Here is a 24,285-nt window from a genome sequence, read left to right on the forward strand (position 1 = left end):
CCCTATCGCTGAAGCATCCGTTATTACGAGCGATTTAACATGTGTTACTTTTTCTGTTATCAATAGTTATGCACTCCAGCAATTGAATCAGTCATTTAAGAAAGGGCACATGTCCAAATTGTCGTTTTTTGTTTCTTTGCAGATTTACGTTCTTTTCATCCTTGCGCACCTTGTCACAAAAGAAAGGTCACTTATCCAGCCAGTAACATGCTGATATTTAAGGTTCATTTGGGTGTTGTTTGGAAGTCATGTAAGAAAGGGCACATATCCCTGGATAAGTGCTCTTTCTTGAATGACTTCTTTGCTTACCGGAAGGAACATCTGCCTGTTCTGCCTGAAGAAAACTACATTAGAATGCAAGAGTAATCCCGAAATACTAGGACTGTGTTTTGATTATTGTCAGAACCTTCCCCTGCCAAAAATACCAGTGCAGGACATATTCTACATGCGACAGCTTTGGGTGAACACGTTTGGCATTCACAATATGCAAACAAATTCGTCAGTGCTTTATGTTTACTACAAGGGTAAAGCTCGTACAGGTGCCAATGAAATGTATAGCTTCTTGTTAGACTATATCCAAACATGTGTACCAAAGAGTATAAAATAGCTTCGAATGTTCCCTAGTGGCGCTGTAGGGCAGAAAAATATCATACAGTGATCAGATTATGTGCAGCACTTGTTGACATGAAGCGATTTGAAACCATTCACCATTACTTCCCTACGCGAGGGCACTCATTCAATGCCTGTGATAGAGCTTTTGCTGTCATTAAACAAACTGTTAAAAAATTGATCGAATTTATGATGTGAAACAATATTGTGAAATCATCTTACGGGCACCCCTTCGTCATGACAAGTTCACCATCATTCTGGTAGAGACGAGTAATATTCTTAACTTTACTGCATGGTGGCTGAAATTTTATAAGAGGGGAGGGTTGTCAGATGAATTTCGAGGAAGAGGAGTGCCTACAAACTTGAAAATTCGTTTCCAGCCAGCATCATCCATGCACTTTCTTTACACTGCCAATGATCCGGGAACCGTACGGACAAAACAGTTCATCAATGGCCTTACTGAACACATCTTCCGTTTGCATCTAGACAGCAACGTTCAACTTCCTAACGAACTAGCCTACGACGAACCAATTCCTATTGACAGGAATAAGATGAATGACCTAAAGCGTCTAGAAGTGTACATTCAGGGGCAGTACAAAGACTTTTACAACGAAATACTTGCATGACTAACTGTTCGTGTGACTGACGATGATTGTGATTAACTGTCATCATTCAAATGATTATTATTGTAGAACGACGACACAGTGTGTCTAAGTTATTTGAATAAACAAGGCGTTTTTGCTCCAAAACTGATTTGCATTCAGCTATCATTGTAGAAAGGGCATATATCCAATTTTTTTATCTGCCAATTACCATAAAGTCCTTCATCTTTATCCCATATTTTATAACGTAACCTAGCCACAATCGTTAACACTAACGGACAAAATACATACATTTAACGTAATTAGCAAGACTGGCTTTTAAATCAGTTTTTTGCTCCTCCTGAAAAGTTGCGTTTCTGGACATGTGCCCTTTCTTAAATGACTGATTCAATTATATTGAGTGCGATCGATTACTTTCAGTATAGTTTTAGTGCTATGTGCACTAGCGAGCTCTCTCGTCGACATTCAAACTCGAAGGGATGTCAGAGTTGATTAGTAATACTCGTTGACTGGAGTTCTGTAAACGACAATTTGAAAATGAAAGAGAATGTGTACGTACGTATTTTAAATGCGTGAATAACGTGGTCGATAACTGTAGTTAACTTGTTAGAAATAAACGCTGAAGTAAACGATCGCTTAATGTAAATGCTATGTACCAGTACTGAAATTAAGTAAGAATGTGATACACCATAAAATATTGCGCAGGGTGGATGCTGATCTCGGAGGTTAGTTTTTTCTGTAAAACGATGTTAGGAAATTTATGCACGGAACAAGGAAAGAGAATGTGTTAAGCGAGAAAATTTACTACTGAATATATGAATCAGAACTATCCAACAGGAATATGTTAACGCTTGATATGTCCGACATGATATAGGCTTTTGAGCTTATGCCGTGTCAAGAAAATATGGTGAAATTATTTTTCCACTGTTTAGGAAGCCTTTCTCACGGACAGTCAAGATTTTCTTCTGATGAAGCAGAGCTTAGTTCTCTGCAAAACGTAAAGAATTTCACCTTATTTTCTTGACACGGCATAATCCCAAAAGCCTATATCATGTCTAAATACGGGTCGTGAAAGCATCAATGGCAACACTTGATATGTTTCTTTTTTTTCCGACACGCGTGCATTTTACGTCATGTATGGACGGGTACAGTGAAAGATATAGGCTCTCTACCGCTTCTAAAGATGAGAATATTAAAAGGCATGAAAAATACAAGAGAAATACGAAAACCTTTTCCACTGGGGCTTACAGTAATAAATGACAACGGTGTATAAAAAAAGTGTGTAAAACATCAAACATTAATATTAAAACATTTGCACTGGGGTGCATAAAAGTATCCATGCATTATTTGCAGATCACATTCTTTGTAAAATGAATGTCAACTGAAGCCTTATACTTCGGACTAGTGGTTTATTAAACATTGTTTTCTGGACACATTCTTCGACCATGAATTATTTGGAGGTTAAACCTGGCCATATGTGAGAGGATTACTTAGACCGTGATCTCGAATGCGACAACACTTCGATCGATTTGAGCCATGTAGTTTCAACATACGCGTCACCATTGTTAAATGCAGATGCCTGTCCACTTCCTACATTTTAATTTTCTTTTCTTTAGTAAGCAACATCACGATTTTTCCAGTATTCATAACTGTGCTACACAAATATGCACCACGGTGGTCATCTTCACATGATTATGTTCCTAATCTGTACGTAGCCTATAACACGACAAAATATTTGCCACCCTTCACTGTGTCACTCAACATGGAAAAAATTTCTAATTTCTGAATGGAATGCGAAATACAAGCACAAACAGGCTCTCTGGATTGTTCAGCGATGTCAATGAAAACCGGAGAGCAAAATTGTTCCTGAGGCTAACGACTTGCTTACCCTGTAAAGTTCGGGAATTCAAGCATTTCTCGTTTTTGCGCAACTTTCTCCGACTGGCCTCCTCTTGCAAGTGCTCTAATCACTGTTGGAAATTACGTTCTTTTCACAAGGAATGACAAAGAATATTTTCAGGGCTAGGAAAAATGTGGTAGTACTAAGCGGTAACGGTTAAGATTTATTTCGCGATACCGAGGTATTTTTACACCGTGTACAGATTTAATACAGCGTGAACTGAGACTTTGAATTTATGACGTGCTACGCAAGAAATCGCCTTAACGACGAAATCCACTGAGGAGATTTCACTGTTCTTTCTCGTGTCTGGTTAAATTTTGGAAAAGCTACTGGTATGAAAATTTATACGAGGATGTTTATCATTACTCTACTGGCGCTTGAAATATGCAGGTTAAGTTAGATTAGATAATGCTGTTTAAATAAGAAAACTAAACGGTCGGTCGGTCAGTCAATCAATACTGATCTGCATTTAGGGCAGTCACCCAGGTGGCAGATTCCCTACCTGTTGTTTTCCTAGCCTTTTCTTAAATGATTTCAATGACATTGGAAATTTATTGAACATCTCCCTTGATAAGTTATTCCAATCCCTAACTCCCCTTCCTATAAATTAATATTTGCCCCAATTTGTCCTCTTGTATTCCAACTTTATTTTCATATTGTGATCTTTCCTACTTTTAAAGACTCTACTCAAACTTACTCGTCTACTAATGTCATTCCACGCCATTTCTCCGCTGATAGCTCGGAACATACCACTCAGTCGAGCAGCTCGACTCCTTTCTCCCAGTTCTTCCCAGCCCAAACTTTGCAACATTTTTGCCACGGAAGCCACTGGAGTGATACTACTCCAATTTTTTCAGAATGAAATTCAACATACGCGTTCACATTTCCTCAGAATTAGAAAAATAATTAAGGAGTAAGTTGTAATATGGAAATTTGCAAAAAAAGTTTTTAACAAAGTAATTGCTGTTTCATATCGATTTTAATGCACGTGGGGTCCCCCACCCCCACCCCGACTTTTACAAAAAATCGGATATAATGACAATTTGCTATAACCAGTAAATTTTTGCTGTTATGAATTCTCGTTATAACAGACATCTACTGTATCTCTGAAAATGTTAGTTCTATCTAATGTTATGTTGGCTGCCATGCGACTTACCTGAAGGCATTTCACTCACGTTAAAAGAGACTGAAGTATGAAAAACAGTGTAGCCTTAAAACGCAGACTAAACTATTCTAAAGTTTTGTTCACAGTTATGAGTTTTGGCTATCTGCAGACTGATCATACTTGCAGAAAATTTGGTATTTTCTTTATAAAAATAATATAAATGAACAAACATTGTCCTATTGTGTTGAAACTGTGTGCATTCTAAATGCATTCTAAATCGAGACCAATCTGTTCCTCAGCTATGTTTTAAAATAATGTATTTTGTAAGTTTTATTGCACTAATTCAACACTTGTGTGAGAAACACTTACTAAATGTTTGGATTTTTAGATTCGTATGAGCTTAAAATGTGAGGAAATGTACCTTCATTGAACCTGTCTTTTACCCTACCCATCCACACTCACTGTTGATATTTAAACATGGAGTATCCAGAAAAATTCGTTAATGACCTAAAACCATCATAACCCATTTATTTAGGTTACAAATAATTGGCCTAATGATAAACATCGCAATATTCCACAGAAAATTAATTGGGCAGATATGGGTCGATTTTGTCGGGTAAACATCAAATCTGTCATCAGAGATCTTTAATATAACAATATCATATGACACGGGAGTGCTAAATGGATGTATTTTTCACTCTTCAAAAAATTTCACTATCTCTGCCAGGTTTGAACTTGCGACCCTGGAATCTGGACGCCAATACTCTACACCTCATCCACAGCCCCTCCAAGTTGATTTACTTTCTTAATTTTCTTCCACTTGACATCACGTTTTTTTAGAAGAACTACAAGGAAGAGAAACAGATAAAAAATTAGACCACTCTGTACAGTACTGAACCCAAACGGTTCATATCATTGGCATAGGATCTTGAAAATTATAGAAAGTTACGGGAAGAATGGAGTAAAGTTACATGAGAGGCTGGATATGTGTTGCAATTCCGCTTGCCTAAGCTCGAAGCTAGAATCCACGTGTCAGGGTCATTTGATAGCGCAATATGGATGCAATGGAATATTCCATGCTAGAGAGAGAAAGGAGTGTGACCGAGCTACTTAGATTTTTTTAAGTTGGTAGGACTTCTGAGTAGCGAATCAGAGCACAGCACGCTCGAGGTGATGTGGGAAAAGAAATATGGATGCCAGCATGAAAGCCCTCCAATATTGGCAAAAATTTGCTGGGGGACAATGTAGAAGAAATTTCATGCTCTTACATAGATGAAAATTTAAGACGATATTTTCCTAATGAACTATTGCGATTAATAAATGTAAGCTATATATGACAGGATATTACACCACTGATGAGGGGATTCCCTGAGCTCCACGCCAGGAGGCCAGCGTGCAGGAAGAAGCCATGCGCTGTTCGGGAGAAGCACTCTGCTGTGTGATTCAGGACGAGTCGCACGAAGGCGCATGGTGTTCGCTGTAGAATAAAATCTTGAGCATTTCTCAGCCTAATAACTTTAACAATTGATAAAGTATAACTGGATCCGATGGATTTCATTTTCACTTAGATGCTGGGAGTGGAAATAGTCTAGAATTTGGAGAGATAAAGTCTCACGGTATCAACATTTTGTTGGGCAGTAAAGACCGGAACGATATCAAGCCGCGGGACGCTTTGCAGTGCCACGTGTCGGGAATTGCAGAGTATTGCAGAGACGGAGTATTCTTACCTTGTGATAAGAGTGCAATGTGTACTTATAAGTAACTCATGTATATGTTTCTATGTATTTTTAGTGTAATAATGTATGTGAAGCCGTGTGAAATGTTAAAACCAACAAGAGTGAAGAACATGGAAATCGAGGAAGGCATTTGTGCACATGTTAATGCCACCATTATGATGGTATAAACCACATCATTGGGCCTACCTGAGACCAAATATGCTGTGCGGCTGAACATGGAACGCCACCGAACTCGATAAGTACCCCCTGATTCATTATATTTCGCTTATGCACTATTTGCTGTATCTTTAACTTGTAAATAATTTTCTTGCATGAAAACTTCACTTTATATACTTTTTTTTTTTTTACTGTAGCAAGGGTAGCTAGATGTAGGGAGTAACTTTCAATACTGATGCCTTGGGGGAGTGATTTATGTAGAATAAGAAGCATGTGTTGGAATATGATCTTCTATAATAATAAGATATGTGCGTTGAAATACGATCTTCTATAGTAATAAGAAACGTGTGTTAAAACATGATTTTTATAATGTGTGATCTTCTAATACGGTATTCATGTGTGTGTGTGTAAATATCTCAAGAAGTATAGATGGCAATCAGTATGTGTTTTATAGTCATGGGAATAGGATAGGATAGTTGTGGCATGCTGCATGATGTTAAGTTAAGATCGTCGAGAGAGAATTCATTGACATCGTGAAAATACGAACCATTGGCCATCCATGCACATTTCAGTGAAATTTTAGAGTCTATTTCATCAGTAAGTGACACGTATTTTTTTAACCAGTAGATGAAAATGTGCTGTGAGGGAATAGATATTCTGTCATATAATTCCCTTGAGATTTAGCGAGATTAGCTTCAAAGTAAGACCTTTAAGATACGAACGCCAGCAGCAGGAGATGAACCGTTAATATTGTGGAGCGTAATATGTGATATAGTGCCAGCAAAGTGAAGTAAGTGTTTCTTAATATGTTACGAATCCTGTGAGGAAGAAGTAAGTATAAATAACCACCTAATCGATACTTTATTAATGCCTCAGGCAAAATTGAATAAAATTAAAACTTACAGGACATGTTTCGACCACTTAGTGGTCCTCTTCAGCTGTATAAATAAAGAACTGAAAAGAAAAACATTGACAATAAGCACAAATAAAAGTTCTTTTCAGTTCTTTATTTATACAGCTGAAGAGGACCACTAAGTGGTCGAAACATGTCCTGTAAGTTTTAATTTTATTCAATTTTGCCTGAGGCATTAATAAAGTATCGATTAGGTGGTTATTTATACTTACTTCTTGATTAAACATCGATACGGTCATGAAATGGACAACTTGTAATCCTGTGAGGAATTCGCAATTAAATATGTGATGTATGGAATGAATAATGTGCATTGAAAGTGTTGAATGCTTATAAATAATTGTTATTGTTCACCCAGGGAGGCTCAATTATATGAAAGATGATTTAAGAGAAACATATGGAGTTAATTAGAGTGGATATTCATTTTGTGTTGACGGGTAGATTGCCGTGTCAGTGGAATAAATAGATATGAGTTGCACTCGGAGATAAGACGTTCTTCTACTGCTGGACGTGTATACTAAAGGAGATTCAAACTGTGTTGATTAGGGTCATAAAAATTAAAGGATAAATGTCATTTTTATATAGTTCTGATTGAGTGATTTAGGAACAGCACATTAAAGTTAAATACTAAATATACTTCGTGACGGTACATTGTAATATAGGAAATGATAGGTCACTGTAATGTTGCGATTCAGGTGGCTGGAGGTCGACGCCCGGCCAGGTCAATGAACATGATTTTCCTGGTAATTATGTATTTGACTGATTTTGTGTTTGCTGCATATGTGATGTGTATTTTACTATGCATTTGGCATTGCAAATTCTGGTTTGCAGTTGCAACCTTTGTTTGATGTGTGAATTCATTTCACTTGTGGTTGATATGTTTGCGGCAATGTGGTTCTGTCCTATTGTCATAGATTCTGTGTAGAATAAGTTTGATGGAATTTCAATTTAGTGTAAGTCCTTTGCTACAGAGTTGTGTTTATTTTATGTATTAGTGAAACAGCTGATTATGTGTATGTGAAATATTTTTCCTTTCAATGATGAATCAGAATAGTAAGTTAAATTTATTTGTGTCAGGAGTAATTATCGATTCGGTCACGTTCCGTGTTAACTGTATATAGATGAGAGGAGGAAGCCAATACAAAAGAATGATTTAATTGTGAGGACTTAATGATTTAATTGAGGACTTATTAAATTAATGATTTAGTTGAGAGGACTTTACAACTTTAAGAATGATTTAACAAAATTTGAGGACTTAATAATTTAATGATTTAACAAATTGGATGACTGAATAATTTTAATGATTTCAGATTTGATGATTTTTTTAAATGATGTAATGACCTCAGACTTAATGATCATTAATGATTTAATGATTTTAAACTTGATAAATTGTGGAGTTCATGAATGATTTAATGAATGTCAGGATTTTAAAAATTTCAAACAACTTCACGATTCCATGATGGAAAGTATTGTAACAATTTAAATAATTTAATAATAATAACAAGATTTTATAACTTAATAAGTGAATAATTTTGAAAGTATGGGAAGTGGATACAGATTAACGAGTTCATGAATAGACGGATGTATTCTGAATTTATTTCTTTTGGATTTCAAAGGTCACTCTGACGAAAGTGATGGATGTAATGATGGTCAACTACATTAATATCATTATTATTATTATTATTATTATTATTATTATTACTTTTTGAAATATGGTGTCAACCAAACATTATAAAAACCGAGATGAATTAGGTAAAAGGAATTAGTGGAGTAAAGTAATGTTGGTAAATGATAATGAGATGTAATACAAACTCAATTAAGTGATGCATTTGGATGAACTTTGAATTCATGGACACGATTGTTGGTTTTTCATGGTCATAGTTGACACAGAAGAAACATTAATTTGATAACTTAGGTTGACAAATTCTTAATAGATAATGATATTAGGGAGTGACTTAAAGTAAATAATTGTGTAAAACTGAAACAAATTTTCATATGCGATGATGAAGGTAATGAATGACGTGTCCATGTGCAGTCCGAATTTTTGTTTATTTGTGTAGGAATTTTACTTTGCCAAAGTTTAACCTTTTATTTCAATAAATCTGTGTTTTTAATAAAAGGTTCTCATTCAGATCTTTTTATTTAATTTCATCATCTCTCTTATCCTTCCTGCTTAGTAATTTAAGGTTAGTTTATAATATTTGAAGATATCTCTGTGGATAGTACCCAGTCAGCAACCCTGGGATTGTCTTATGCCAGTGCCACATTTCAAAGGCCGGAAGGGTAGCAAAAACGAGTTTTGAATGGTCACAGCCACAAGACCTCTCATTTCATGCAGAACCCAAATCACAGGAAAGAGATTTTTCATTTTAAAAACACACATGAACCATGGTCTGAATCTGGAATACAACCACCTTGGTGGGAAGCCAGTGCTGATGTCATTTAGATATCTCATCCCTAGCGTAACGACTTTTCACCCACTTGTTGAAAAATTGTAAAATAGAGGCAACATAGTGAAACTTATTATACTGCTAGAGTGAATGTCCGGAGTATTATAGAGTTCCCAGAAGAAGATCAAAGGGATACATTAATTAAATTGTGAAGGCTTCTAGGAAACATTCCAGTTGATTTTATTTTCCATTTAGATTGAGCTGATTAAATATATTAGAGAGACAAGCACAGTGAGGACACAAATTTAATTATGCTCCAATTATATGAATTACCTCTGAACCCATTATCCCTATACCAATTACATATGCATCTGTATAATTTCATCTTTTCTTTATCACTGAGCTGATACATTTTCAAAGATACACCCAGAGAGAAACACACACACAAAAAGAAAATAATATAATTTGAATAACAATTCGGTACAAAAACAACTTTTAAAAACGTTTCCAACTTACCTGAAGCTTTTGTAGTCAGCATACGCCTATCAAACATTCGAACGGTGCTGTCGGAGCAACCAATGGCCAGCTGATATGGTGCCATAGGGTTGACAGACAAGGCTGTTACAGCACGCTGACATGAGATCAGAATATCCTAAAATGCAATAAGTAGAAATCTCACAAGCTTAAAAGTTATCAACACTGACAGAAAAATATATATTTTTTATTGTTGTAGGATTTTGCTTTGTTTTAACACACAAAATCTCTATCTCATTTCAAAATCAAAATATAAGACTTATAGGTATGAAAAAAAATTACAGAAGAACTACATTTATATCACAGTTTACAAAAAATAATAAAGGTTGAAAGAAGAATTAGAGGAAAAGTGAAAATATGACTACAGGAACAACATTCACTTTCATGAAGGGGAGAATAACAGTGGTGCCTGATGTCATTATGAGACAAAATATGGAAAAGTATTGGAGTATGAGAAAGATATGTTAATAACATTAAGTGATATAGAACTATGTTAGTGTTGCTATAATAAAAGTTTGGGAAGTCTGCTACAGAGATGTATTGAAAAAAGGAAGCAATAAAAGTGATAAAAACAATGTATTTTAAATGTTGCAGCTATATCAATATGTAGTGGGGCAAAACAGGACAATTTTAAATTGAAACTATACCAAGAAGGGAGAATGTTTATTATTGCTTATAATAATTTTTACTATAGTAAACCTCGGTTAAGAAGTTCCCCCATAAGAAGTGGTCGCTTGATCAGTTGCATTACGATATATGTATATTTTTCCCGTTTAAAGTGTTCTGTTGTAAATATATATCCTGGTTAAACAATTCAGATTTTAGAGCCTCTTCAGATAGAAAACGTCCACTCAAAGCAGCTCATGGTTAGAACCCTCCAGTCTCCGCGCAAACTGTACCCTGCATTAGACCATTCACGTGCTTATGGTGTGTCTCTAGTGTCACTGATCCTGTCTCGGCTTGCCAGGGCTGTACGACGTCATGCTATGACAACACGAACACCAGATGCTCACTCTCACCTTGTGGAATAAAATCGAACCCATCAGTCGAAATGTCCACTCCATCGTTCACATCCAGAGGAATAGAATCAAACGGGATTCTACGCGGGAAACAAAGCATGCAATGGATGGTTTGATAATACTTTAATGCAGTAAGTTGTGTGCCGCAACAGGGTGAAGTCATTGATCAAGGTGGCCTCAACATTAATTAAAAACCGTAAAATGTATTTGTCCACAACAGAGCAGCTTCTTATGCACTACTGTTTGTTAGGAATACATGTACGACAAATGTAGGAAATGCCACTTATAAAATTGTTCATGGTAAATACTGTATAATAAACACTTGAAGATCGTACATTCCAAGCAATGTCAATTATTGTACTGACATATCACACTGTATATGGACTCCAACATTATACTGCAATATGATTCTGAAATAAGGCCTGCAAAATAAACTAAGTACCATATAGGCCTAATCTACCACGAAATTGAATATTCTAACCTGTTTGATTTTTCATTCCCTTGCTTATTTCCTTCCAGGCATTCTCCCTTACATTGTTGCTGCAATAATACTTATGGATCTTATCATAGAGGAAATTACGTTTTTGAACTAGAAGTGATAAGATTTTCCATGTCCATTGTTAGTAAGGTGAATATAAACTATTACGAAACAAAAACTTCCCGCCTCTATGCAGGAAACAGCTGACTTGCCAGCTGATACACATTATGCCACCAAACAGACGGCCAAAAGATCCTGATCGTCTACGAAGTTGAAGAAATGTTGATAACCAACTGGGTGTTGGTGGGAAGGGGCCTGACACATGCACATAGAGGTGTTCCAATACCACGTGTTGGCATAAAATTGAAAGTAATTTTTATTTTTACCTTTATACGAGCTTAACATTGTATTATCGTGTCACTCGTAATTATTACATTGTATTATTAGAACGTAGCGCATGGATGAGGAGCCATGAAATAACATTCTCACGGGGAAAGAAACCGTTTACCTTTAGATATGCTTGTGCCGCTACTGCGCCATTATCACTAGCACGTAATACCCCAGATACTTTCCCATGCACTCATTCCTGCAACTTTGAACCTGCATTTCTTTTCTTCATTACCTATAGCATGAAGAGGATTAAAGCGGGGAAAAAACTCAATACCGGCTTGGCCATACGGTACTTGCGAAACAGCCAGAAACTATGCCCGTTGCCGTGACAACCAGTAGGAATGCAGGGGCGATATAGGCCTAGGTTCTAAGAATCTCTGAGAATAATTTGCCGGACTTCCCATTTGCCGCCGTTAACCTTGAAGCAGGTGTCGGGGAGTGTGAGGAAGATAGAAAGAACATGCTAACGAACTGTAGTACACGTCTTGTCTTTGTGTCTTGTAAGCCTAAGCTATGGATTGCTAAGCGTAGTGTAGTGTCGTAATTAGTGTGAATAGGAGTCAGTGAAGTTAGTTGTACTTGTAATATTAACGTACGAACGTTTTAAGTGAGAATGAGTGCAACTCAGAAGAAAGAGATCAAGCGAAAGGCATTAACAATTAAAGAAAAAGTGGAAATTATAAGGAAAGTGGAGTCATCTACACTTTCCCATGTTGCTTTGTCAAAGGAAATGGCGATGCCGCTGTCTACTTTGAACAGCATTACAGCGAAGGAGGAAGAGATCTTGGCTTCTGCAAAGAATACTTCATCAAATTGCAAGAAAGTTAAATCTGGAAAGTATGATGAAGTAGAACAAGCTCTGCTAATATGGTTTAAACAGCAGCGAAGTTTAAACATACCTTTGAACGGGACTATTGTGAAGGAGAAAGACGAAGAAATTGTGTGGTAATTAAAGGTACCTTTTACTGTGTCGACTGGGTGGTTGGACCATTTTTAAAAATCGAGCTGGCATCGTTTACAAAACAATTTGTGGTGAAGCAGAGAATGTACGTAGGTGGTTTGAAAAGTTCTCGGTGTACTAGAATTAAGTATCTTACCTTGGTGGAACTGCTTTTATTTTTCAACATAGTCTCCCTGCAGTCTAACGCATTTGGTCCAGTGATGTTCCAATGCCTTGATCCCATCTCAAAAATGAGATTCCTCCAGGCCTGCAAAATACCTCTCCAATTTGGCTGTCAGTTCTTCCCTTGTAGGAAATCACCGTCCACCGAGGAAAATTTTCAGCTTGGGGAATAGATGAAAGTCTGAAGGTGCCAAATCAGGTGAATAAGGTGGATGTGGCAACAATTCGTACCCCAGTTCATGAAGTTTTGCCATGGCATTAACACTTGTGTGCGGCGGAGCATTGTCCTGATGAAAGATTACCTTTTTCCTTGCCAAACCAGGCCTTGTTTTGCGTATCTTTTCCTGTAGTTGGTCTAGGAGTTTTGCATAGTATTGCCCCGTAATTGTTTGGCCAGTAGGAAGATAATCTATCAGCAGAATGCCTTTTGCATCCCAGACAACTGAGGCCATGACCTTTCCGGCCGAACGCACTGCCTTTGCTTTCTTTGGTGGTGGTGAATCAGCATGTTTCCACTGCTTTTACTGCTGTTTTGTCTCTGGGGTATAGTAGTGGACCCAAGTTTCATCTGTAGTCACAAACCGGCGCAAAAAATCTTGTTGGTTGCACTGAAAATGGGCCAAACTTTGTTCGGACATTTCCAATCTGGTGCATTTATTGTCCAGTGTCAAGAGCCGCCGTACCCACCTTGCGGATAATTTTTTCATACCCAATTCTTTGGTTAAAGTATAATATACCCGTTCAGAAGACATCCCTACAGCTTCAGCAATCTCCCGCACTTTCAGTCGACGATCCTCCATGACCATTTTATGCACTTTTGCGATAAATTCTGGGGTCGTAACACTTTTTGGCCGTCCACTACGCGGATCATCATCCAAGCTCTCCCGACCAAATTTAAACTCGCTGGTCCACTTGGCAACAGTTGAAAATGAACGAGCAGAGTCCCCCAGTGTGTTCTGAAAGTCGGCATGAATTTCCTTTGCTTTCATACCTTTCTTTACGAAGTATTTAATCACTGCTCGAATCTCAGTTTTTTCCATTGTCACAAATCACTACGCGGGAGCACCAACAAAGAGTCGTCACTACCACACTCCTGCAGCTAGAGCACTGATGTGCCACGTGTTCACTCACAAAGGATGTGTGATTATTACGTGGGAACCTCGTTGCTCTAGCACTGACATCTAGCGGTGATTCCGAGAACTTTTCAAACCGTCCTCGTACGTGCGTAGGAAAGGGGAGTGTGGAAGGAAACAGTTCTGCCTGCTAACATAAGCAGTTATAAACCTTGCAATGTTTTTAATCTCTATGAATTCGCACTATTTTACCAGCTTATCCCAGATAAGTCTCTAATTTTGAAGGGAGAATCTTGCCACGGGGGGGAAATTAAGTAAAGAGCGAGTTACAGTATTGGTTGGTGCTAATATGGAAGGAACTGAAAAACCACCTCTACTGATGATAGGAAAATCTAGGAAGCCACATTGTTTCAAAAATATCAGGACTTTACCATGCAAGGACACCAGCAACAAGTCAGCTTGGATGACAACTTCCCTGTTTGAAGAGTATATGCAGGCATTAGATGCCAAAATGGGGAGCCAGCGCAGGAAGATTGTGGTATTTATGGACCACTGCCCTGTTCATCCCCAGGAGTGGCCCCATTTAAGGAACATCAAGGTAGAATTTTTTCCATCGGTACTACAGCCCACAGACCAAGGAATAATTAAGGTATTGAAGCAGAGGTACCGAAAATAAGTTGTGAGCCATATGCTGCTACGCATGGAAGCAGGCAAACCCATCTACAAACCATCTCTTTTGAACTCAATACATTTCATTGCCTCATCATGGAATTCAGTGGAGCCTGTAATAATAGCAAATTGCTTCAAGAAAGCAGGCTTCGGTGGTGGTACCAACAGCAATGTTATGGAAGATGGAGATTACCAGTAGTTTCAATGACTCCACTGTCACTGATAATATGGTAATCACTTGCAAAGAGCAGACCATCGATGAGATCTGCAAGGAAATTCAGGCAGGAGATGAGGAGATTGAAGAAGAAGAAGAGGAGGTGGAGGAAGAGAATTCCCCAAGACCATCTTGCAGTGAGGCAAGCATCTTCCTTGAAAAACTGAGGCAGTTTATGAAAGGTTCAGCCAGTGTGGCTCAGAACACATGGAAGGCAATGTGGGAAATAGAGAGGTTTATACTTCAAGAAAGCAGTAAAAACCTGTAACAGTCATCCCTAGACAATTTCTTTTCCAAATAAGAGCCTAGACTTTTTTGTATGGAAATGTATTTAATGTCTGATGCAGTACGGAATGTACATAATGTACAGTTATCACCTACCGTTTTAATATTCTTAGTATTTCTTCTTATCTCTTGTGCAAGGTTTTATATAATATGTTCCCTTCTCTTATCAAGTATTTTTATAATACAGTATGTTCAATTATTTTACTTTATCTCTAAAATTACATGTCATGATAATAAAATCTTTGTATTGTGGCTTTCTTTTAGCAACTCTTATATATCGGCCTATTTCAGTATTGTTCACGAACAAGGAAATCTGTTGGCTGTGTGTTTCACATGTATTTCTAAGTACAGGATAAGTTTTTGGGCATTACCCCTTTTAAGAAGTTTCCTGCTTAAGAAGTTTTCTTTGAGGCCCCTTGAAAAACTTCTTAACAGAGTTTCACATTTACAATTGTGATGGATATCTTCAAAAGTAGCACACAGACGCACAGGAATGAATACAATCACTATTTTCTAAAAATATTGTAGTTTGAGGAAAGTATACAAGCTAACTCCACAAGAAGCTTCAGGTAAATGGGTGGACTGGAGAAAGACAATGAGTGTGGAGAACAGTAAGATCATGGTGAGAATAAGAAAGAAAGAAAGAAAGAAAGAAAGAAAGAAAGAAAGAAATAAATAAATAAAGAGTGTTATAAGGAAGATGATCAGCGTTGAACAATATAGGGTCATTATAGGTAGATGGCAGGGAAGTAATAAGAATGGAACAGCCAAAAGTAAGGATGAGATTGAAAGGCAAGATGCTGATGGTAGCAGCGGTGGTCACTGTCCTGCTGGTTATTGGGGGTGTGGAAGTAAATCCAGGCCTGCAGAGCAGTGGCAAAATGAATTGGGAGGACGTTGACATAATAAAAAAAGTGGTTAAGAAGGTAGTAGAGGAACTCTGTCCGTTTGAGCAGTTAAAATGGATGATACAAAAGCAAGTTAAGGAGCATGAAATGACAAGACGATGGATCCAGGAAAACACTAATGAAGTCAAAGGTAAAATGGAAAGCAGTGAGATGTAGTTTTTCTAAAGAAGAAAATAAAAAAAATATGGAAGAGAGGTGATAAATTTGAAGAAAGAAGTAGAAGCCTACATACAGACTTGAAAGCATGAAGAAAGCCATTTTTATTTATGGAGTACAAGAAGAGAAGGTAGAGACTAAAGTGGACATAATATACAAGGTGGTAGATGTAATACAAAGAAAAATGAAAATCAACTTCAGTGAGGTCGATATAGATGACGTGAAGCGGCAGGCTGAGGGGGTGCAGACCTATAAAAGTCATGTTGCTATCCTCACTCATGGCAGATATAGCAATCAGAAATGCTGAAAACCTGCAGAAAGAAAAACTGTGGATTAAGAGAGACTGGGAAAGAGATGGGAATAGAAATTTCAAAAATTTGAAGAAAAATATAATTAGGGCAAGAGTGCAAGGGTTGAGAGCTCATATTAGGGACCAAGTACCGGTGGTGTCCAATGGAAAATGGACTTGAAAGTGGGGATTGTTGAAACTTTTGTCTATGGAGGAGGATTTAAATAAGAATGAAACGAGTAGGGCCGGCGAGGGCATGCTTGGTATAAGGAGTGGAGCATTGAGTGCGAGATGTAGCGGCGGAGAAGATGGGGATGATGAAATGGGGAGAAGGAAGAGAAGCAGTGAGTTGTGTGATATTAATGTAGCAGTGAGTACGGAGGAAAGAAAGAGAAGAGAACAGAGCTTCGAAGAGTTTTGGTCTGACAGTGAGAAAAGGAAAAGGTGAGCCAGGGAATTTGGCAGAGAAATACGTATGGAATGTGAGAGGGAGAAGCGGAGAGTAGTGAATAGTGAATTAAGAGGGGTGAACGGTGTGGAGGGCAGTTCAAGCCCCAGTATGGGTGAATGTCTAGTTCAGAATGAGAAAGTTAACAAAAGTAAGGCTCTACACAAAGGGAGAAGTGTGAGCTTAAAAGATTTATGGGGGAAGAGAGATAGAAATGAAGAAGGTATGGTAACTAGGAGTCAAAAGCTAAGTAAAGATAGTAAATGATGTAGGGTTAAAGTTGGTCAAGGGTGTTGCGTGTTTGATATGTGCAATGGAGGTGCCCATGTAGTGATGTTATTGTATATGGTTGGTTGAGTGATCTTGATACGGTACATGGGAGAGGGTTCAATAGTAAGCAAGCTGTTGATGGTTTTAATTGAATATGTTGGATGGTAGAGTATGTTTGATATTTGTATTTGAGATAATAGTGTTGAAGTAGCAAATTTGGTGTGTTATGAAGTGTGCTCATTTATAGCTGTATATAAAATTGATTAGTGGTCTTGGTGGCGTTATTAGAATTGAATAGCAAGATGATGTTTAGAGAGATGATGGTAGTTGCTTTACGTCGCACCGACACGGATAGGTCTTATGGCGACGATGGGACAGGGAAGGGCTAGGAGTGGAAAGGAAGCGGCCGTGGCCTTAATTAAGGTACAGCCCCAGCATTTGCCTGGTGTGAAAATGGGAAACCATGGAAAACCATTTTCAGGGCTGCCAACAGTGGGGTTCGAACCTACTATCTCCCGAATACTGGATACTGGCCGCACTTAAGCGACTACAGCTATCGAGCTCGGTAGAGAGATGATGAACGTGATTATAAATGGTATAGGTTTGGTAAGAGGTAATTGTATTTGAAATGTCGTTTAGTGTTTTGTATATTTAGACTAAAGATGTTTGATTGATAAGAGTGGTAGTAATGTGGTTGGTGGTTGAAGTTTTGTTACTTGTAAGAGGCAAATTTGGTGGTATGGTGGAGAAAAGAGTGATTGTTTTATAGATATGGTATGGTAATAATTGATGGACACGTGATTGGAATTTAAGTGTGGAATTTGACTATGAGCAATCTGAATGGAAGAGAAACTAGTTGAGTTGTTGGATGATAATTTGAAATGTGGAGTTTGTTTGGGTCTGTAAGTATAAGAGGGCAATTGGTGATTTAAGTGGGATGAATGCTAGGAGGCATTAGATGGTGGAACGAGAAACGTCGGATTGATAAGAGAGGTTGTGATGAGGTGATTGGGAGGAATTACAGGGGAGATCGAGATTTATGTCTGATGGATATATAATGGTGATATAACAAGAGATTGAGTTATTTTGGCTGATGGTGGATAGTTATAGTGGTTATAAGTAGGGATAATAAATTAAATAATGTTATTTTATTGTATGTATAACGTGTGGAGTGAAACAGTTCATACAGGAGCTGATAAGCGAGGAGCTTACGGCACACTAAGGCAGCAGATTATGTAATGTTTTGGCTGAATCAGTGAACTGGTAGTAGGTCAGCGAGTGTGGAAGGCAGTAGTTACGGAATGTGCAAGGTTCGCGAGATTCAGCCAGAAGGGAAGTGGAGGTCTTTAAACTTCCTGATGCTGAGTTGCCATTTCTATTATTATCGTGAGTAGCTTCACGATTCCATGGCGATCGCCGATTATATGGTATTCATCAGACTCCACCGCGCAATGATCATGGCGGGGAGGGTCCACTAGTCATTCTACAGTTATTCTTCTGTTAATCTTCAGGTTCCAGCCAGCAGTTAGCACTGCAAGGGGGGAGGGGCATTTAACCCTTTATACCAAACTCCTACAACACTTGCGAGTAGCCTCGCAAATCTCTGATAATCGCCGAATAGCTGGTAAATACCAGTGCAGTGATCACTTTGGGGAGGGCCCACTATACTAGTACTCTTATCTATTATTATGTTTATTATTATCACATTATTATTTTATCTAGAAGAGTAAAATTGAAGGTGTTGCGTAGGTTGGGCAATATTATTTCTCTCCACTAAGGATCACTAAGGTAGGAAATACTGTAGATCTGGAGGGAAATAATAATAATATCAATAAATTATTAAAATAAATAAGCTTTTGGGCTTTTGCCATGTCAAGAATACAGGGTGGAATTCTTTGTTTTGCAGAGAACTTTGCTCTGCGTCTCCAGAAGAAAATCAGACTGTTCACGAGGAAGACTTCTTCAATAATGAAAGTTTAAATTTAAGAATGCTTTACCATTTACTCTCACTGTATGCTAGCATTCCAAGTGGGAGCTGATGACACCATCTAAGCTCCTATTAAGATGTTTTCTGTTACACCATATGTGCGTTGCGAAGTAGCAGCAAGGTCACCAGACGAATTAGGGACAAACGTGGTAGAAGAAATAAATTGAAATAATAAAATAAAGTGCAACAAAAAACTCACAGGATAAAAGAATAGAACAGAGCTGAAGAATGGAAAGAAAGTGTCAGAAAAAAACAGAGGATCATGAGCTGGGGCATAACAGGTGTACACATGTTATGAAAGTATGACACTTAACACATAGCCTGGAACAAACCGTCTGGTGATAAGGCACGTACGAATTTGGAAAACACTGAAACAAAATAACAATAATGAAAGGACAGAGAAGAGAACTAAATACGTAAATCCTCTGCGAAACGTAAAGAATTTAACCTGTTTTCTCGACACGGCAAAAGCCGAAAAGCTTATTATCATGTCTACAAACTGTGAATATTGGAAGAGGTGTAAGACAGGTACGTTGTATGTCACAAACCATTTTTGTATGTGTACGTATCTTAAAAAATTAACCAAGAAGCCCAAGCAAAATTCAAGAGGATTTTTTTTAGAGCGAGACCATACAAGGGAGTTGGCAGAAACAAAAGAACTACTGTAAGTAATGATGGAGAGTATGATATTGTGTCGGGAAAGAGTTTGGAATGAAGCTGAACATCGGCAAGACAAAAGTCATGAAAAATGGCTAGAGAGTAGACACTGTTAATGTATTGGAATGGAATGGAATGGAATGGAAGCCAATCTATAATGGAGAAATAATAAGCAACATTTCTATGGAAAAGAGCTTTTGAAAGGGTAAAGAGTTTGCTGATGCCCAGGAGCTCCCATCTGAATTGAAGAAGTCTGTCAAGTGTTTCACATGGAGTGTGGTGTCTTATATCTCTAGAATATGGACAATCAGAAAGAAAGAAAGAAAGAAAGAAAGAAAGAAAGAAAGAAAGAAAGAAAGAAAGAAAGACAGACAGACAGACAGACAGACAGACAGACAGACAGACAGACAGACAGACAGACAGACAGACAGACAGACAGACAGACAGACAGACAGACAGACAGACAGACAGACAGACAGACAGACAGACAGACAGACAGACAGACAGAAAGAAAGAAAATAAGTTCTTGGCCAGCTTTGAAATGTTGTGGAGAAGAGTGAGACAGTGAAATGGATAGACATAATGAGGATGTACAGAGGAGAGTAATCTGATGATAATGGAGAGGAAAACATCTTGGGTGGGTCACACGCTTTTAAAGGAACTGTCCACTACAGAATATCAAGGAGGGGAAAATAGAAGGAAAAAGAGGAAGAAGTTTTATAATTTGCTTTACGTCACACCAACACAGATAGGTCTTATGATGATGATGGCCTACGAACAGGAAAGAAGCCTGATGTGAAAATGGGAAACCATAGAAAACCATCTTCAATGATGTCGACAGTGGGGTTTGAACCCACTATCTCCCTGATGCAAGCTCACAGCTGCGCCCCTAACCACACGGCCAACTCGTCCAGGAAGAAGTTACCAATGAATGAAGGAAGATGCTGAGGCTCAAGAAAAATGGAGGACGTCCACTTCATATCTGTCTTAGGTCAGATTTACAGAAGAAGAAGAAACTGTGGAATTGCAAATGAAAGTAAAGAGAGGTTAGGGAACACCTAAGTTATGATGGATGAGCCAGGTTACAAGTGGTATAAGGCAATGTGACCTGAACTAGAACATGGTTATGGATGAGGAGGGGTGGAAACAGAATAAAATGATATTTGTTTTTATGTCGCACCGACACAGATAGGTCTTATTGCGACGATGGGATAGGAAAGGCCTAGGGAGTGGAAGGAATCGGCCGTGGCCTTAATTAAGGTACAGCCCCGGCATTTGCCTGGTGTGAAAATGGGAAACCACGGAAAACCATCTTCAGGGCTGCTGACAGTGAGGCTCGAGGATTGCATTTTTTGGACATATATACTGTTTGCCATATTTTAGACTACTAAAACAGCTTTTTTCATTTATTTTGGAATAGTAAAACAAAAAACACTCGGTTTAAAGAAATACAAAAGGATTTGGATGAATTGAAAATTAGAGCAAATTGAAAATAGAGAAGAGAAGAAGATTCTAAAAAACAAATATACAACATTATCACTTAAAGCATCAAAATGTAAGGAGCATGTTATATCAGCAGAAGAATGGGCTGCAAGATCATTTAGAATGAAGAAGTTTTGAGAAAAGAAGAAATTATCAAGTTTTAAAAAATGAACCTATTTTTTAATGTAATTATTTTTTGAAGATTTTATTGTAAAAGGTGTTCCAATGTGGGCATAAACAGTGTAAATAAAAAGATACTCTAAAGAAACAGATTCCAGAATGGGGAAATATTTATGGCAGAAGAATAAGGAACTGAATGAATGAATCAACTGTATGTTTAACAAATTCAATGTTCGTTGAGTTTACAGTTAAGCTGAAGAGATTACGGATCACCTATGTTTATCCTGGTCCCTAGTCTTCTACCACCTGTATTTATCATCTTTTTTGTCTCCTCCTTTTTCCTATATTTATCCAGGATTCTCTTTTTTATCCTACACTTCCTAGAACAAGAATGAAGATCTGTCAAGATCCCCACCCTCAATGTATATTAACCTTGCCCTCCAGATGAAGCTGAAAAGCAGAAATTAATTTGTTGGGAGGGGGCTGGAGAATGGATGCAGTAGAATTGGGATTGGCGAGGAGAGAGGCTATTTATTTGAAAACGGCAGAGCTATCGTGTTTATCCTATTACATGTTCCTATCTCGCTATATACTACATATGTGTGAACTGGATAATTTTGTCTAATGAAATGGGGTCTCTACACAGTTTAAAAAGAATATAAGACTTCATATTAAATATCAGAGCAGAATTGTTGTGAAGTGTCAGCACTTTGACACACTTATCAGTTCTTTGTTAATATGATATTTATATCTGAACAAAAGTTCTTGCAAAAAATCACCAGCTGCTACCTAGAATTTTCAAGAATTAGAATATAGTGCATGAACAAGATGCAGTACTAAGTTCTGATGCTAGGTGCCTTTTGGTGTATGCTACAACTAAAAGACTGGCAACTGGTATCCTTGTATGTGCATGTGTTTCTGAGTTCTGGTGCTTCTGCGAATTTTAAAAAGGTAGACTATCAACAGGAATTTTTTTGAGATGACTGAGGGAAGATGTGCAGTGCAAATGACCTGATGCATGGTTACTGCACCATGACAATGAGTCTGCACACACCTCACTCACTGCGAGAGACTTCCTGACAAAAATCAACATGACCACTGTTCTGCAACCCCCCCCAACCTACCACACTCATGTAATCTAGCCCCCTGCAACTTTTACTTCTTCCCTAAAACAAACTTCCAGTTGAAAGAGCAGCATCAGCTAAACATATTGAAGCCAGAAGACTCTTTTCCTATTTGTTTAACGTCAACTGACACAGACAGGTCTCATGGAGATGATAAGATAGGACAGGACAAGGACTGGAAAGGAAGCGCCCAACAGCCTTAATTAAGGTACAGCCCCAGCATTTGGCTGGTGTAAAAATGGGAAACCACAGAAAACCATCTTCAGGACTGCCAACAGTAAGTTTGAACCTACTGTACTACCACCTGAATGCAAGCTTACTGCTACATATCTCGAAGTGCATAGATAACTTGCTCAGTACTGGAAGTCTCATTAGTGCTTCCAAAAACAGAAAAAATTGTTCAAGTAGCTGTGTTCAAGCTAAAAATGACTACTTTGAAGGTGATAATGGAAATTACAATTAAATTAAAAATTATGAGTAAAATATATCCACCTTACTCTTCATTTTTAATTGAATTGTAATCACAGTTCAATATGGACCATTCAAAATGAAATTCATATCTCTTAATAAAGTCAGACTAAAAATAAACCAAGTAGTTTAGAAGAAAAAGTAATTATAATAATAAGCAATGAAATGATGAAGTGGAATAAAACGTTACAGAAGGACTATTACCTCTTTACACTGTGGTTTAGTGCACTTGTCCTTTATTCGAAGATCAAACCATCGGACGGTCCCATCTTCTCCACAGCTGAGGAATGAGTGAGGATCATTGGGAATGGTAATCACCTCATATGTTGTGCCAGAATGACAGTTAAACTGGTTGTAGAAGGTTTCTTCTTTCCTCATGAGATCTGTAATAAACAATCTCAAAATGTCATCTTTCAATTCTCTTTGAATAAACAACTCTTAACATATAGCTACTGGGAGTGAAAGGAAATTAAATTAAAAATCATTTTCCCATGTGATAGCTTGACAATACCACATGGCTATCATACCATTTTCAGCTTTAAATACCTTAATAAATTTTTAACCACTGCTATTATGTAACTGGTTTCAAAGTAAGAGCACAAGGCAACACTCAGGAAAGCATCAACTCTTTCAAATATGCTTTTCTGTTTAATATTCAAAGCCACTGACAGTGTAACTGATCTACTGTGTTCAGATACTATTAATCTATAAACCATCAAGTAACTTAAAGCTAGGCTGAATGGCCCAGACAGTTTAGGCACTGGCCTTCTGACCCCAACTTGGCAGGTTCGATCCTAGCCCGGTCTGGTGGTATTTGAAGGTGCTCAATTACATCAGCCTCATTGGTAGATTTACTGGCACATAAGAGAACTCCTGCAGGACTAAATTCCGACACCTTGGCATCTCCAAAAGAAGTAGTGGGACGTAAAGCCAATAACATTTACAAAAACTATTAGTAACTTAAGAACTTTAGTGCAAAGTATCAAAATTTAAAGGCACTATAATAGAACATTATTTACCCATAATTTATTTCCATTAACCCGTGAGAGGTCATGTCTGGTTGTTTCAACAATTTCTTTTTATTTTGATCAATCCTTCCGTGAACACTGTTTATTATACTTCCTATCCCTCAGTACCTTTAAATGGACTCATTGCCACTTTTCTGTCATACTACTGTTATCCC

General features: G+C 37.8%; 1 protein-coding gene across 2 annotated transcripts in view; it reads right to left on the reverse strand.

Moving 5' to 3' along the window:
• LOC136878853 (DDB1- and CUL4-associated factor 6) overlaps positions 1 to 24,285 on the reverse strand; it is a 213,665-nt gene that overhangs the window by 128,976 nt on the left and 60,404 nt on the right. For both annotated transcript variants that reach the window (XM_067152392.2, XM_067152391.2), the window contains exons 4-5: positions 23,307 to 23,485; positions 9,925 to 10,060 (exon numbers count right to left, since the gene is read on the reverse strand). In XM_067152392.2, the coding sequence (XP_067008493.1) occupies positions 9,925 to 10,060; positions 23,307 to 23,485 (315 nt within the window). The remainder of the gene's footprint in view (positions 1 to 9,924; positions 10,061 to 23,306; positions 23,486 to 24,285) is intronic.

This window comes from Anabrus simplex, chromosome 8 (assembly GCF_040414725.1).
Source record: "Anabrus simplex isolate iqAnaSimp1 chromosome 8, ASM4041472v1, whole genome shotgun sequence".
NCBI classification, from domain to species: Eukaryota; Metazoa; Arthropoda; class Insecta; order Orthoptera; family Tettigoniidae; genus Anabrus; species Anabrus simplex.